At 34.4% G+C, this 17,545-nt stretch overlaps 1 protein-coding gene across 2 annotated transcripts in view; it reads left to right on the top strand.

Moving 5' to 3' along the window:
* Nucleotides 1–14,447, top strand: part of SESTD1 (SEC14 and spectrin domain containing 1) — a 101,773-nt gene extending 87,326 nt beyond the window's left edge. For both annotated transcript variants that reach the window (XM_012785838.3, XM_012785839.3), the window contains exons 13-18: nt 215–374; nt 3,481–3,562; nt 4,271–4,393; nt 5,172–5,363; nt 7,498–7,619; nt 9,644–14,447. In XM_012785838.3, the coding sequence (XP_012641292.1) occupies nt 215–374; nt 3,481–3,562; nt 4,271–4,393; nt 5,172–5,363; nt 7,498–7,619; nt 9,644–9,773 (809 nt within the window). In that variant the 3' untranslated portion in view covers nt 9,774–14,447. The remainder of the gene's footprint in view (nt 1–214; nt 375–3,480; nt 3,563–4,270; nt 4,394–5,171; nt 5,364–7,497; nt 7,620–9,643) is intronic.
* Nucleotides 14,448–17,545: the final 3,098 nt, after the last annotated feature.

The following is a 17,545-nucleotide window of genomic DNA, read 5'->3' as shown; positions in this document are numbered from 1 at the left end:
TAGGGAGAATTTGGCATGAAAGAGAGCTCTAGTGCAAGTCACATTTAAAGAGGTTTTATTGCTTGAAATGTTTATAGGACTCCATCTCAAGATAGTATAATGTACAAACTGTTATACTTGAAATCCAAAAACAGTATCCACTGAGAGGATTTATTTGAGGCAGGGAAAGCACCTCAGTTGTTTAAGAGATTAAATCCAGTAACTTTTGTTGTAGATGTGGGATTGCAAGGTTTGCGTGAAAAAGGTCAAGGTCTCCTGGATCAGATCTCCAATCAGGCATCCTGGGCTTACGGAAAGGACGTAACCATTGAAAACAAAGAAAATGTGGACCACATACAAGGAGTGATGGAAGATATGCAACTTAGGAAACAAAGGCAAAGTTTGACTGTTAATTTTTACCAAGATAACAAAATATTAATTAAGATAAAAAGTTACATAATTTATATTTTATGTGCAAACTAAAATTTCTTACCTGTTAAATAGGAGGCGTATAGTAGGTTTTTGGTGAATGTGGTAATTATTGTATGTGATTACACTAACACATAATGACAATTTGTTCAATTAATGGGTACGTTTTCTCTTTTTACTTGGTAGTAAAAATTTCAGTTATACTCAAATACTTCACATTCCATATCCACAGTGTAGCATATGACTCTGCTCTACTTTAAGAAAACCTTTTTGGAGAATTTTGCTTTTCCATCTTCATTAATTTGAGAATTGCTCTTCTTTCTGTCATCTACTTTGATCTATTTCTTCATCTTAACTTTTATATAATGTCATACATCCATTGCTCTCATACTAACTGTAGAAGGATTAGACAGTGGACTAATGATGATATTTAGTTGCATTTGATGTAGAACTAGGAATTTAAAATATTCTTTGAAAACTCAGTTTGCCATAGCAACTGTGAGGTATTATTAGAAGGTAGAGGATTAAAATTACCTATACAAGTATACACAGTCTAGCATGGTTTATATGAAATTTTGCACACTTAGAAATTTTAAAATCATCAGCAAAACTTCAGAGAAACTCCACATCATAAAGAAAATGGTCATGAGGCAGAAATTCCTTCTATATCCTGCTGTCCTAACTTGTCCATTTTATCGTTCTCTGATTCCGATCGTGCTCTTGTCTCCTCACTCCCTCAACTCGCATTCTCTACTCTGATTCCTGCCCCTCATTTAAATGCTTAAATCTCTCCTAATTTTTTTAATTCACACACATGCATGTACCTTCCTCTTCAACCCTTTGTCTTCTAGTGTTAGAGCTCTCCTTCCTCACTGCTAAGAAGCTAGAAGGTCTACCCTCCATTCATACTGCTTCCCCCCCTATCTCAAAGTCACTTTTCAGTCTGACTTCTGCCCTCACCATTTCACTCCCTTTGCTCTTACTGGTGTTGCCAATAACTTTGTAATCGCTGTGTGTAAGAAATACTGGATCTTACTCGGAATCCAGGGAGTACTTTAGTCCTGACTTGCTTTACTTTGATTATTGGTAGACGCGACTGACTTTTCTTTTCTCCTTGAAGCTCCCCAACAACTGTGTCTTCCTTGAAAACACTCTCATGATCCTTCTCCTGACACTTTGTTTCTTCTTGTTCTTCTGATTTCTTGACCTCTAGCTAAGGTCACTGCTTCTAGGGTTTGTTCTAAGACCAAATTCTCTTCTTTGTATGTTCTCCCTAGACAGTCTCACCACTTTAATGACTTTCTTTAGTATGATCATGGTTTAGTAGTTATGGCTCTTACCAAGGCCCTCTCCTGCACTCTAGACCCATGATTCCAGTTGCCTACTGAGGGTTTCCTGCTGGGGGCCCCGCCATATTCCCCTCACACCTAGTACATCCAGGTTGGAATCATTTTCCCCCAAAACTTGCTCTTCTCTTGTAATTTCCTACATAGGTTCATGTTACCGTCAGCTACCAAACTTGGAACTTACCCTAAAATCCTTCATCTTCCTTATGCCTTACAGCCTAATCAAATGTTTAAATTCTGCTGTCTCTGAATCTCAAACATTTCTTTGCTCAAGCTCTTACCTCTTATCTGCCTCTGGCCTTGCTTTTATCCAGCTGTTGTATATAAGAATAATCTTCAAACAGTGCAAAGATTGCATTAAATCTCCCTGGGAAAACTTCCTGTTTTCTCAGATGAAGTTTAATCTCCTTGGAATGGTGTAGGAAACCCTTTGTAATCCAAACCTGTGTAATCTTATCTTTTGCAATTTTCCCACAAAATCACACAATTATTTTTATTTTCCTGAATGTATCATACTCTTTCATGCATCTACAACTAAGAATAATTCTTCCCTCATTTTCTGCTTAGTGGATTCCTACTTGTTCTTCAAGATTCAGGGATACTTATCTTAGGAAGCCTTAAGGCAAGTTAGTCACTTGCTCTTCCCTACTCCTATAAAACCTTGTACATAGTTCTATAATAGCACTTATTACCTTGTTTATTTAAAAGTCCATCTCCCAAATGAGAGCATCTTGATAATAGGGAGCAGCATATCTTATTTTTTCCCCACATTATCCAATACCTGAAAACATGATGTGTATGATACCACCTTCATCATTAAAGTCTTACATTGTTTTTTAGTTTCAGATATTAAAAATAATTATCATCATCACTTCCTTCAATCAACCATAGAATTACTTTAACCATAAATTAATTTTTACATTAAGTTATGAGTTTTATTGAGAGCATCTTTATTTAAAAAATGCCTTGTGATAATTACTTCTGTATTGTTATTAAGCTTTGTTTAAGGACATTAACTGTAGTAGAGCCCAATGCCTGTTGGGTAACTTGTTATTCGTATTTGGGACTGCAGTGGGAGTCCCTCCTCCTCCCTGCAGTATGTGGCATTGCGTACGAGTGAAGGAAATGGACTAAAGCTGAGTTAGGTCGAGTCACCTTAAAAATTTAATCTGTATATTATCCAAACAGAACACAGTGAGATTAAAAATTTGTGTTTCTCTGTACTAAGAGATCATTGAAGGTTTTTTCCCCTTAAGAATGTAGGTGGAGGTTTTTTTTTAAATTCAGAATTAAATATTATTGTATGCGATATAATATAATGAAGAGTATTAGTTTTTAAAAATTTCCCTGGAATATCGTCCTCTAAATTAGTATTTGAGAAACTTTACGTTTGTCTCTTTGAAACTTGTTTAATGCTAATTGGCAATGGAGATTTCTTTGGGTTTTAGTGTACTATTGCGTTTATGCTTTGCTTCAATATTTTGCAGAATCCATGCTATCCTCAAGAGGGTTTGTCATTCAGTATCATTCAGGTATTTTGAGGTTTTGATGTAACATAGATATAGATATCCTTAAAATTCTTACAAATCAATACAAAATAGTTGCTATCTCTGTAGTATAGGACTAAGTATCTTAGCATACTATAAAATGTGTGCCAGATGATGATGTTATAATAATAATCAATAAAACTGAACTGACGAATTAAATTTATGTTTGGGTTTATTAGATGTGAAGATATGGTAGATGTGCGAAGGTTAAAGATGCTTCAGATGGTGCAGTTATTTAAATGTGAAGAAGATGCTGCCCAGGTAAGGACCAGTCAGCCACATTAGGTAGTTTTCTTTTCTTAGAAGATTGATTTCATTTAACTGTAAACAAAAGTATCTACTTTTCATGGTCCTAAGAAAGCAAATTAATTAAGTCAGATTCTTATTTATCCCGTTGAAGAATAAATCTGTATCCCCAGCTAGTTTACTGATCTCATTTGACTTAATCCTCTCAGTGAAATTCTCTGTTGAGCTAGAAATTGAGATTATTTATTATTGTTAACTAGGCTGTCAGTTAAATCCCAGGATAAAGGCTGGTATAGCACATTGCTTTTTAACCCACAAGGGAATTTTTAATGCCAGATAAATAATTTGGTATCTTTGTGTAGTTAGCATCAGAGAATATCAGTTCAGCTTTGATAAAGAGGAAATTTGTGATTTTATATAGTAAAACAAACCTAATGAGATCCCAATAGATCTAAATTACAGAAATACATGATCTACTATGTGATATTATTTTTTAAAAAGTGTTTTTCTTTAGTAGGTCTTGCCTTTAAATTTAAATTTTAAGGAATAATCGAGGTCATAGTTCATTTAGCTTGACATTGAATGAAATAAGCCCTTAAGAACTTAAGTATTAATTAATGGATTGATTATTCACATGATAGCAATCTTTGTATAAATATAATGTTTTGATATAATAAGTGAAGAGTCATAAATCCAGCTTTACTGTTACATATTTTCATTTAGGCTGTGGAATGGCTAAGTGAACTTCTGGATGCTCTGCTTAAGACCCACATCAGATTGGGCGATGATGCTCAAGAAACGAAAGTTTTGCTGGAAAAGCATAGAAAATTTGTTGATGTTGCACAGGTGCAGAACTGGTTATCTTCCTTTTCTACAAGCTCAGTGTTTGACTAGCTTTCTGCATGATTATAATGTAACTTTACCCTCCAAGTCCAAGAAGGTTAGTTTTGTTATTCCAGAAATATCACAGAATTAAGAAAATGTCAGCTGGTGCATCAAAACTAGCCTACATAAACTTGAGAGGGTTTATGTTTGCCCAAATACAGGTTCTGTATGCTCCATCTGCTTTATGTTATATATTATGGCATTTTTTTTAGGCAATCCAACTGTTCATTCACAGAAGTTAATGTGGATTATATGTTAATATCAGTAAATTAGAAACCCCATTTTCTGCATCTTACTAGTGTTAGCATAAAACAGAATTTATTTGTGGTGAAAGGTATCTTCATATATTTTACCTAATAATTGACTTCATACTGTAACAGTTGTAGTTTCCTATATGGAATATAAAGTGCCTAATTTCACTCACTTGTTTTGCTTAAATTAGAGAGTAGATATTCTTTTTGGCCAGTAAAATTTAGCATACCGAGATGGGGAAAACAGAATAGGAGGGGGAAGCCTAACAAGAAAGGAACTAAGCCTAACAAGAAAGGAACTAAAAGTATTGCTTCCCCTTTATTATTTATGCATGCAGATAATCTGTAGTAATAAGTGCCACTGGATTTCTTTAATGTTGATTTCTACTAGTGTCACTTAATTGCAACCACAGTGCTCCTGCACACCTTCCCCATCCTTTCTTTAGAATTCTCTTATTATAATTTCATGTTTACTTTTTCTTTTGTAGAGCACTTATGACTATGGTAGGCAGTTGCTACAGGCCACAGTTGTGTTGTGCCAATCTTTGCGCTGCACTTCTCGATCATCTGGGGATACACTTCCTCGACTAAACAGAGTATGGAAACAATTTACAATAGCATCTGAAGAGAGAGTGCATAGGTTGGAAATGGCTATTGCATTTCACTCTAATGCTGAAAAGGTTTGCTTTTTTTGTTGTTTTTTGAAATGTATTCTCAATCGTATTTATTACATATGTTTGAAATATATTAATTTTAATAATGTAATTATATAACTTTTTTCAATATTTATATTGAAATTTTTATATTTCAATATTTTTGAATATTGAAATTTATATTGAAATTTATATTTCAATATTTGTATTTATATTTCAATATTTATATTAGTTCCATTGTTAAAGTTTATTTAGATATAATATATTATCTTGGAGAGTTCAAACTAAATTTGCTTTAATCATTATCAGTGCTGGAGTACTGTCATTGGAGAAGTCCAGCACCACCTGGTATTCCTCTCTTTTCACTACTTCTCTCCTGCCCAAACCTCATGTCCAGAATGTGCCCTCCATTCATTAGAGTATCATGACTTTAATCTTTTCATTATGCCAGGAAAGGAAGCTTTGCTTTGGCAACTACTACTAATTTTCACACATTTTTATAAAGATATTTTGTGATTTTATAATTTAGAGACATAAAAAATGAGAATAAGGGTAACACCCTTTTTGTGTATTCTCATTAAAGATTCATTCTAAAACTTATTTTTTAACATATTAAAGTCATTAATTCCAGAAACCAAAAGTAAAATATGCAGTGTTATTTAGGCAAATTTTTAATACTACCTTTTTCATACTCTCCACAGTAAAAATGTGTTACACCCAAGCCTTACATTTCCATTCGGGAGAGGAGCTTTATTATGTAGTTAACTTTGTTTTGATCTCTTATAATGAAAGTTTATATGTAGATAATGTTCAATATGCTTCAAGATATGGCAAACATAAGTTGTTAATGGGATAGCCTGGTCTGTAGAACAGAACGGATATTCCAAGGAGCCTCAATAATTAAGCAAATTTCTGTGTCATGAAGTACATCTGTGTCATGAAGTACATCTTTTGGGAAGTGTCCACAGTTAACTCTTTCTTAGCTGGTCACTGAACTCTACAGATTAGTGTTTGATTAAAATGGGCCTCATGATGATGAATGAAAGTGTGCAAAATGGCACAACTTATCTCTTGATTGTTTCAATGCATTTTGTTATTATAAAGTATACTGTTAATGTAGAAAAGTGTACCGACCATTAGTGTTTTGCTTGGTAGAGTTACACAGGTGAAAGTGAACATCTGTGGAATCAGTGTGCTGTTCATGCAACAAAACATGACTATCAACCCAGAAACTTCCCCCACCCTCCTGTGGTCACAGTACTGCTCCCCCCACCACCAAAGGGTGACCGTTGGCCCTATTTCTAGTACCACTGGTAACTTTTTAGGATACTACTTATAAAATGTATCTGCAAGGACGCTTTAAAATCTAGAACTCTTTAATAGGTTGTAATCTTCAATTTTAAAATGTTAAAAATGTCCATTTATCAGCAATGTGGAAATAAGCATGATTGGATTAAGTAAAGTGTAATGCAAAAAACAAATTGCAAAAATAAATACTTCTTTTTTTTTTTCCCCTCTCCCAAATTTTGCAGTTCTTTCTTTAAATTTAAATGGTAATAGTTAAGGGGGAGAAAAAGAATAGTATCTCATCAAGAACTGTAGAGCTTCCTATATTTGTATTAAATGTGATCATTTTACATCAGTTAACTGAAGTCAACAGATCGGTTGTTAATACAGTGTGTAGCTAAAGTCTTCACATTAGGTACATGTCTGTACTCTTAAGTATATATTGTTTTGTATTTATATTTTCTTTCATTTTTGATGTCAATAAGCTCCTTGAGACAGAGTCTATACTTCATTCACACTTCAAGCTGCTTAACTAAATATATAGTAAAGTGTTAAGTAAATGGTTATGAATGAAAGAATACTTTAATTGAACTTATTTTCCAAATAGAAGTCTAGTATTATTTTTTTCCTTAGAAATCAGAATAGACCTTTTTGTACTATAATTATATATTGTTAGTAGGGATATTGTATTTCATTTTATTGTTTGAATTTCTTGAGCCAACTTTGCCAGTAGTGTATCAATCATCCACAATGATATACATGAAGATACTAACAATAAAACAAACAAAAAAAAACCCCTTCATTCTACTAAATTTGCATGTGCTTGATTCCCTTTATGTGTCTCTTCATGCTGTTGTCCTTTTATTTGTTGCAGGTTTTGCAAGACTGTCCGGAAGAGCCTGAAGCTATTAATGATGAGGAGCAATTTGATGAAATTGAAGCAGTTGGGAAATCACTTTTGGATAGATTAACTGTTCCTGTAGTTTATCCTGATGGGTATGGTGCATGTTCTTATGATTTTATTTTTTTATTAGTGTGGTCTTAAAGTGAAATCATTAAGAAAGGAAATGTATTCTTTAAAAAGGCAAATAAATTAGCTTTGGTCCATATCTTTAATTTCTACTAACAAATTGGTTTAAAATGTAAAGAAATACAAACAGCTCTTAGTAACAGTTGGTACTTGCTGACATCAGATGTGTTGCTTCTTGACAGCTTGGTGTAGAAGAATGATTATAGTTTGAAACACTTGGTTCTAGCCTTGGCTACGACAATAAGGAGTAGTGCAACTTGGGGCTTCATTCAGCAAAGGGAAGGGGAAAGGAGGGTGTTAAGGTTTAGTGAGTTCATGATATATGCCAAGCACCTTCAATTACTTTCGACCAGGAAGGAGCAGGCCAGTATGATTATTCCCCATTTACAAATGAAGAAACTGAGGCTCAGAAAGATTAAGTAAGTCACTTAGGATTTTACAATTTCTAAGTATTAGAATTAGAATACAATCTCAGGTTTGTTTGGCTCCACACCCATTCTCTTTTCACTGTGCTATGTGGCATTCTAATTTCTTCATGTGTGAAAGAATGAGGTCTTGATTTTCTTGTTACTTTCCATTTCAAATAGTCAATGATAAAAATATGAAACAATCTAATGTAAAATAAGTAGATCAGTAAAAGAATCAGAAGGAGCTTTATCCCTGGTGATCTAGACCTCAGTGAAAATAACTTAGAGGTAATCCAGAAGATACAGAATTTGAAACCACAGCATTAAAGAGAAATACAAGTCTCCTTACACTGTGGTGTGCTGTGATGGATGAGGGTATAGCCTCTGGAGCAAAGGGAGGTTTCTCAGCTCTACCACTTACTAGCTGTGACACCTTGGATGAGCCACTTAACCTCTCTGTGTGACTTCCCTCAGCTGAAAACAGAGATGTATAATCATAGTCATACTTCCTCAGATTACAGGTGTGGGGGAATTACCTGAGCTAAACTAGACTGCTCGGGTCCGTCTAGGAGCATCTATCCCTGATATTTCTGCTGGGGCTTCTCTTTCAGTGTTCCACAGGTAGTCCATGTCTTATTTCCTCATCCTTTTAAGGTAAAAGAATGCATATTGTATATTCCAATTTCACAAGCACCCTCCTTTGATATTTGGAATTGTTATTTTTATTCCATTTTATACTGATTAAAATTTATGTATGTCTATTTTAAGTGTTTTGCTAAATTAAATATTTCTCAAAGGTGTGTATAATGTTTTCCATAGTTATTAATATAATGGTAATGTGTGTATACCATATAAAGTTTGTTTGACAAGTTGTATAGATTTATCTTTCTCATGGTAAAATAAAATAAATTAATGGTCTCTCTGGATTCACTGCTTAAAGATGCAGGTTCAAATCTTGGGTTTTCTACTATGTAACCATGCCAAAGTTATTTAACTTTGTAGGCCTTAGTTTTCTGATCTAAAAAATGAAGACATTAACTAGATATCTCCAGGAACTCTTCCAGCTCTAAAAGATTCTATGAGTCTGAATATAGTACCTTTGCAAGTGGAATAAAACTAAATGGTTTTATCTATTAATATACCAAACGATATTTTAACATTAAAAAGGATATGTATTTTATTTAATACTTGCCAGCTCTACTAGGCAGTGCATAGCACCTTAGTACATGTACATATTTTATGTTTGTGTATGCTTATAGACCCTAAACTGAAGAGCAGAATATTTCCAATGTTGCATTATTTGACTTGCTGAGATTACCATAAGTATATATGATGTGATATTTATACCACTAATATATTAATATTTCTCCTCATGTCTTAACATATTTTATGTCATTAAAAAAAATATTTTTCCTCTGAATTACTACTCAAAGATAAATAGTATGGTATGCAAATGAACTAATTTTTACACATAGGCCATCTCATGTAGGTGCTTTTTCATGATAATTTTTATTTCCATTTGCATTCAGTGCAGTTAATAGATTTGTATTAATCTGGGGTTTTTCTGTGTGTTTTGATTTTAGAACCGAGCAATATTTTGGGAGTCCAAGTGACATGGCTTCTACTGCAGAACACATCAGAGACAGGATGAAACTAGTTAGTCTCAAAAGGCAGCAGCTGAGACATCCTGAAATGGTGACCACAGAGAGCTAATAGCTACCAGCTTCCCCCAGCTCTGCAGTTCGTAATCCCGCATGTCGTCGGCATACTACAGCATTAGCCACCATACATTAAGATGCATTTCACAGCCAGGATAAGACTCACTTCTTTTCATGACACATTGCTCTCTACTCGTTAACACCTTGCAACTACCAAGGCATAATTATTTAACATGCTTTGAGACCATAGACTCCCAGATATCTTAAAAAAAGGAACTATAAACATTGCACTGAAAACTTGCATTAAAGCTTTACCTGACCTGTCAGTTTGTAGATGAACAACTGATAATAAGCTTTGAATGGTGCTAATAAGAGTTTAGGAATTCTCTATATAAAAAAATGGTTGCCCTTCCTCCCCAGGTGATGCGATAAATTTAGACTGTAGTTAAACTGTTATTAGTAGACAGTGGTGTCCTCCACATTTTACTTTGTAATTTTTCTTCAAAATTGATTGTTTTTATTGTGTCAATATGGAGAAAACCCTTCAGATCTTTGATATATCATATTCATTAAAAGACATTTTCCTATTTGTATTGATAATGTATTAAAAGTTGTCTGTGCTTAATAAAAGGCTTCTTTAAACATCTTATTTAATTTGGTAGTTATATCCTATTTCCAAACATGAGTGCCTTATTTAAAAGGGCATTCTTAGGATTGGAAGGGTGGTTTAATATTTGTTTTTTCATGGTGGTTGCATGTATTTTAGCCAGGAAATGTATATGTAAGCATGTGTATATAATAAATAAGCATGTTTTATTAAGAAAAATAATTGTGAAGAACAATTTAGATCTTTAAGAACTTATGAATAACGAATATTATCAAAATTATTTACTACCCTGAAGATACTTTCTCACTGGGGGAGGAGGGCTGAGGAAGAAGGCATACATAATTACTTCAGTGTAATCCTTTATATCAGAGTAATCTTTCTGGAGCTAAAATAGTAATTGTTAATAAAATTTAATTTCTCATGATAGACTAGAAGTAAAAAAAATTCTGAAGTAGTCCAACAACAAAAACTGTATGACTCCTTTAGAAATAAAATTTATCATAAAATGTTAGTGCTTTTAAGTTTGTATTAAGTTTAAATGATAAAATGCATATAATTTAATTTTTGTGTATTTTTATTTCAGAAAAATTTTTTAAAAGATTAAAACTAATTTTTTAGGCTTCTAATCAATACAAAATTATGCAAAGAATTATATGCTGTATTATTCCTTTTCATGGTCTACAAACGTGCTCATGTATCCTCCAATGCAAAAAAAAAAAAAAAAAGAAAAAACCTCCCTCTGAACCTGCTGGTTTCTCCAGCCTTCTTTACTGCCAGACTTCTTGGAGAAACCCACTTCTGTGCCCCTACATCTGCCTCACTCACTGGTCAGCACCCTGCAATCTGGTTTTATGCAGCACTGTAATGACACTGTTCTCTTGAAAGTCAGCAGTGGGCTCCCCGCTACTCAACTGAATGGTTTTTCATCCGTCTGCATCCCTTTCCCTTTTCTCTACAACCTCTCCACCCTTGAGCAGCCTTTCCTAGACAGTGCCTCCTCCCTTGAAGATGCCACTCTCTGCCATAACTGTGAGTATGGTCGTATAACTCTTATTTGAAATGTTTCTACTAAACATCTGCTCTCTCAGATTCTGTCCTCAGAATGCTTCTGATTCTTCTCTAGGCATCTCATCCTTATCGTTCCTGTGTCCCGCATTACATATCTGATCCAGAATTCTAGATCTGTACTTTTTTTAACTTCTACTTGACATTTCAACCTAGATAAAGGACTTACTGTATTTTTCACCTTTATCCTCCTGGAGCAATTTTGGTTAATGGTGCAGCCTTTTTTTCTAGTTAAACATGCCAGAAAATCTGGGGCAAAGATCAACTGCTCCCTCTTGTCTTATGCTGCCACTGCTTCCTAGACCATCCAGGAAGTGTTCTCTATACTTGATAAGCCTCTCGGTCCTTTAGGGCTTTACTCCTATGAGTGTGAACTTTTGTGACTCTTCATTTCAGCCTTCATGATGGTGCTAGCCACATTCTACACTTGTTTGTGTCTGTAGCTACTATGTGATAAGCCTTTTTGAGGGAAGGAATCTTGTCCTGCTTCTGTTCCCAATCTTTTGCTCATGCCTAATAGATGCTTTGTTCGTTCTCCTAAGTGTGAATGGTCTATTGTACACATTAGTAATAATCTCTCTTATATTGCAGTCTGAAGTATGTTTTAAACATATTTATTTTCTACAGTTAAGACTGACTTATGAGTGAATGTACTCAGAAGGAAGTCATTTGGTATTTTAGATATTTAGATGCTGGCTACTTTAGATATTTAGTACTTATGCTCAATATCCATTTCTTCTTCTGAATTTCAGAGTAGTTAGAATGTTTTTACTAAGACTGTGTTAGAAAGGAACTGGTTTGTTAGTAATTCTGCCATCAACTCATGGACTTATAATTGCCAAATGAGTTAATTTGCATATACCTTAACCTATCCTGCCTACAAAAAAATAAAATAAGGCAGGATCCATAAATGTTATTTGTATAATAATTTGAATGTTTGCTGCTATATGTGTATCTGTACATACACATAGTTATGAATGAAAATCAACAATGCCCTAATGACATTTTTTTCATAGGGTCATAATTCCCTATGTGAAAAAGTGACTACAATCTGTTTGAAATCAGAAGCCATTTGTATGTCACAAATTAACATTGGCCTGCAAATGTAACTGAGAAAGACCCACTCATTTCTAATTGGTATATGCCACAATCTTCCACATTACTTTAGCCCATCTCAGGGAATTATTGAAGTGTTAGTTGGGCTAGTTTTGTTTTGGTTTTGTTTTTTCAGTTTGAAAGATTTATTTTTTCCTTTCCCCTTCTCATCATGTTTTTGCTCCTGTATAAGCTCAGTATATAATGGCAGTTTTGGCATCTGTTCTTCACACATTTCTAACCCAGCAAAGTTATAGTGCAAAGATGATAACTTCATTTTAGATCAAATTGGCTTTGTTCCCAGTCCTCATTTTGGTGACCTTAGTCAGCTAGGGTGACTCATTGGTGATATTGATGAAACTGCTCAGCTTGGCAGCTGGGATATTGATGGCAGGTCTAGGATTCATTGCAAGATAAAAGATTGGATGCTTCACACACTTTATAGGGATTTAAATTGGTTATTGTTCCCAAGTCTTTAATGTGTTTGTTGTTTTATTACCTCGTAAGTTGATATAGGGTATAATGGTTTATTCTCATTACCTTATTAGTGTCATACTCCTTACTGTGAACCTAAAAATTAAGTTACTTTACTGATAATGCTGAGTAAATCATACTCTCATCTTAACTCATTGGAACCAATGGTGTGATTGTGAGTTTAGCTGAATTTATCTCACTGTGTAGTCTACAGTTGGATAAAGAATTCAGAATACTATATTGTACATTACTTGCCAGTAGAGATTGCATATTAATGTGTACCTCTCACATCCTACTAAAAGTATATAGGGCCAGAGTAAAATACTATGGCTACTAAAAACTAACATACAATGGCTGCTAACATCCTCCACATCTTGGGCCTATAGAGACAGGCAGAAACAAACACCAGTAAATATTCTTTCATTAGTAACAAGACTTGTATGATTAGGATATCTTTGCTTAAGTTCCCAAAGGAAAAATTCTCTAGGGTTAAAAAGATTGGCTGAAAAATCACTGAACAGTTAACCTAATTAGTAAAGTTACCAGTGTTAACTTTCAGTCCTAAAAATAAGAACCTTCAGTTGAGAGTAGAACATACTTTGCAGGTATGTAGGGCAATGCATACCCTAATGAGGCAAAATGAAGTAGATGCTTACCATTTGACATTATTTGACTTCAGTATATGCTAGAGAAAAATCTAGGTTTAGCTAAGAAGCTTAAATAATGGCAAGAATTATAGAGGAAAGATCATAAAAACTAAAATAAGAACTGTAGTGAATATAATGGAAAGAGTTTGTAGTTTGGATACTTGGCTTCAAAATCTAGCTTTGCCATTTACTGTGACCCTGGTTTTAGAAAAAAAACAATGAATTTTTCTGGGACTATGAAATGGAGAAATCAAATAATTTCAAGAATGAAAAATAATCATGTAAAAAGTATTGAAAACCAAAATGTCATATAAAATGGAAGAAATCATTGCTTAATTATCTTTTCAGAATAGAAAATAGACTATTCTTTAATCTTGCTCTTGTCTCAGATGACAAGCATGGGATGGTGGGGGAAATGGTACATTGCTTATATTCATGCCCACAGTCCCATCCTGCCCTTCCCCCCATCCCCAGTTCACTGGGATATGAGGAAAATGTATATTCAGAATTACATACAGAAAATGCTAAGAGTGGAGTTGGTGAGCTCATCGGTAAATAACAAGGCTTTGAAATCTGAGAAATTAGCTGTTTTTATGGGAAGATGATAAACCAGCAAGATGGAAGACAAGTGATGAGTATCACTTGTTTTAAGTTGACAGGGTATGATACAACTCCATAATAGACACAAGTAAAAGAAAGTCATACTTGGAGTGGCTATTAATGAGTCAGCACCAACCTATAGAACAATAAGAGCATAAATCTGTTAAGATATTTATAAAGTATCCTTTTAATGAGGTAAAAAACATAAAACACCAAAAAACCACCATGACTTGATACCACCGTTAGTGCTCGTTATGATTAGAGAAGAGCAATCTCTTCTGGGTAAACCCCAGGCAGTGATGATAGAAGTGACTGGTCCTGTAATAGAGGTAGAGAACTAAGGATGCTCTGTGAGATAGCATGAGTACTCTACAAGCATGAGTAGGGGAGCCTATAAGACTGAAAAAGGTTTGTGGATATGATGCTGAATATGACTCAGCAATACTGCTTTCAAGTTTAAAGCAAACTTGAAAGCTGGAGAATAAAGCTAGTCTTTGTACTTCAAGAAAAAACAGAACGACTAGAACATGAAGAACTTAGAGGTCAAAAGAAAGCCAGAACTATGACTAAATATTTTGAAAGCAGTGAGTAAATTTTTCATCAAGATTATTTTTGTTAGAGAACTCTATGAGGCAAGATATATATAAATCGTATATGTAACGATATAGAAATTCTTAACAAAAAACTAAAAAAATCATTAACTGCTAGATGCCAGGAGCAGTGTTGTTAGGGATTCCAGTCAGGCATGTGGAAAACCGTTGTGACAGGGGCTGAAATCCCTAACGACACTGAAGCCGGTTCCTAGTGAATCCCAAGGAAGCGTCTTAGAAGTGTGTGCAAGTTGAATGCCAGGTCTTCGGGGTATCCAAATGCATCTCTCCTCAGAGGGAGGCAGGAGATGTTCTTCCATTCAGAACAGTGGCCCATTCCTTGTATGTAGTCAAGCCTCACATCTTTTCTATTATAGTTACCCTGAATCTTCTTTTCATTTAAAAGTTGGAGTAAATACAACTTCTATGCTTTATATTTCTCTTTGGAATGTTTCTTCATCTTAGCTCTTATGTGTCTTCACAGCCAATAAATTTGCTCAGAATATATCAGCAAAATTTATGTTTTGTACTTTTTAAAGGTGTGAGAGGGTTGAAATATCACTTTGGCAATTATGAACCAGAGTAGATTTAAGAACTGATTGCTCTCCTCACACTTAGGAATATTCTTTCATAAGCCCTTAAGAGAAATTTAAGTTTCTAAATTGACATTTATCAGAAGAATCGGATGCTCATACTGTCATGAGATCAATAATGAAATTCTCAGCAGCATTATTTTGGAAATGTTGCACCCAATAATATTCCCAACAATTTATTATAAAAATTTTCAAGCATATAAAAAAGTTGAAATAGCATATTCATCACTTAGATACCAGTTAGCATTAACTATGCTTGCTTTGCCATATATCTATCCAGCAATTCATCAATCCAGATTATTTTTAATGTATTTTCAATTGCAGACATCTGTGCACTTCCTACTAAATACTTCATATATATCATTAGCTAGAATTCAGTGTTGCCTTATATTTTTCTTTTGATATAAATTTGCATACAGTGAAATGTATAAAACTCAAGTATACATTCATTTAGTTTTGGCAAATTGCAAATAGTTCTATCATGATATAAAACATTACCACCACCCTAGGAAGTTCCCACATAGCCTTTTTCAGTCAATCCCTGTCCCTGTCTAAACCTCAGAGGCAAACACTTTTCTTCTTTCAACCAAACACTTTTCTAGAACTTTGGGTAACTAGACTCACGCATCATGTACTCTTTTTCTACCAGTCGTCTTTACCACCGTAACATTTTGGAGATTTATCCATGTAGTTGGGTGTATTCGAAGTTCATTTTTTTATTGCTGAGTACTATTTCATTTTATGACAGTATTACAGTTTGTTTATCCACTTTCCTATTAATGAATACTTGGGCTATTTCTGGGATTGCCACTTACAAATAAAGCTGCTGTCATCATTCCTGCATAAGTCTTTGAGAACATAGGTTTTCATTTCTCTTGGGTAAATACCTAGCATTAGAATTGTAGTGTCATAGGGTAGTTTTAAAAGAAACTGCCATACCTTTTTGCAATGCGGTTGTACTGTGCCCTGGATTTTATATTTTGTATGTGTAGAAAGATGTAAACTATTTTTATGATCCATATTGAAGTATTAGGGAATACCATATTGAAGAAGTGGGCTTAGGGTAAAAATGGCATTGTTTATGGGTGTGGATGGCAGTTGGTGTTATTTGAGGGAAGCGAAGATCTGTCTGCCCAAAACAGCTCTTGGAGGGGTTACTATGCCTAAAATTCTATCAGTAGTTCCACTCCTTGAAAGGTTAAAGACCAAGCGTGGCTTCTATATTAGCTAGAAGAAACAGCACTGGTTTGTTTGTTACTGACTTTTGCCATGCATTGACAGTAGGTAAAATAAGACTGATGATTGAATAGAAAAGACTATTTTGTGATGGTGGTGCAGGGGGTAGCAACCATATACTACTGGTCAGTCCCAGGCACAGCAATGTGAGAGAGAGCCACCTGGACAGGGAAGTTCTCCAAATGGTGGTCAAGAAAGCAGCAAGAGGGGTGGGAAGAATTCTACCTCACAGTTTTGCATAGGGGCTAGCTATGCTTTTGCAGGACATTTAAGCCTTTAAAAATCACATTCTTTTTCTTTTTAATTTTTGTTCTTAAATGAATCCCGTGACAGATTATAAAAATCCTATTTTCAATGTTATCTTTTTATTCGGTACCACACAGCTATAGTTGTTTTACACTCTGGTGGCTTTCTTACCTACTCTTTTTGCCTTTCCCTCCTGTTGTATTATGTAGAGCATTCACCTGTATTAGTCTGTAAAATTATAATCACGTGATTGTGTCTAATGCTCATGTTCAAAGATATTTATGTATGATTTATCCAATCTCCCATTAGATTTTTAAGGGCTGGGAAATTTGGCTTCTACTGTAAATCCTTATAATGTTCCATACATTGTAAATATGCAATAAAAATGTTAAAAACCATAATGGCAGCAGATTTTGATATGTATTTCTTCGATACGTTGTCACTTTGGACAATAAGTGTGATTTCTGTTAATAAAGATTGCTCATAAAATCTAGGAAGCATTAAATCATACTGGTCTCTATAACATAATCTGATGAATTCTGCATCTTTTTTTTTTTTTTTTTTTTGAGACAGAGTCTCACTTTGTTGCCCAGGCTAGAGTGAGTGCCGTGGCGTCAGCCTAGCTCACAGCAACCTCAAACTCCTGGGCTCGAGTGATCCTTCTGCCTCAGCCT

The sequence above is a fragment of the Microcebus murinus genome, chromosome 8 (assembly GCF_040939455.1).
Source record: "Microcebus murinus isolate Inina chromosome 8, M.murinus_Inina_mat1.0, whole genome shotgun sequence".
Taxonomy (NCBI): domain Eukaryota; kingdom Metazoa; phylum Chordata; class Mammalia; order Primates; family Cheirogaleidae; genus Microcebus; species Microcebus murinus.
The sequence above is the reverse complement of the archived record's forward strand: the minus strand, read 5'-3'. Positions and strand labels throughout refer to the sequence as shown.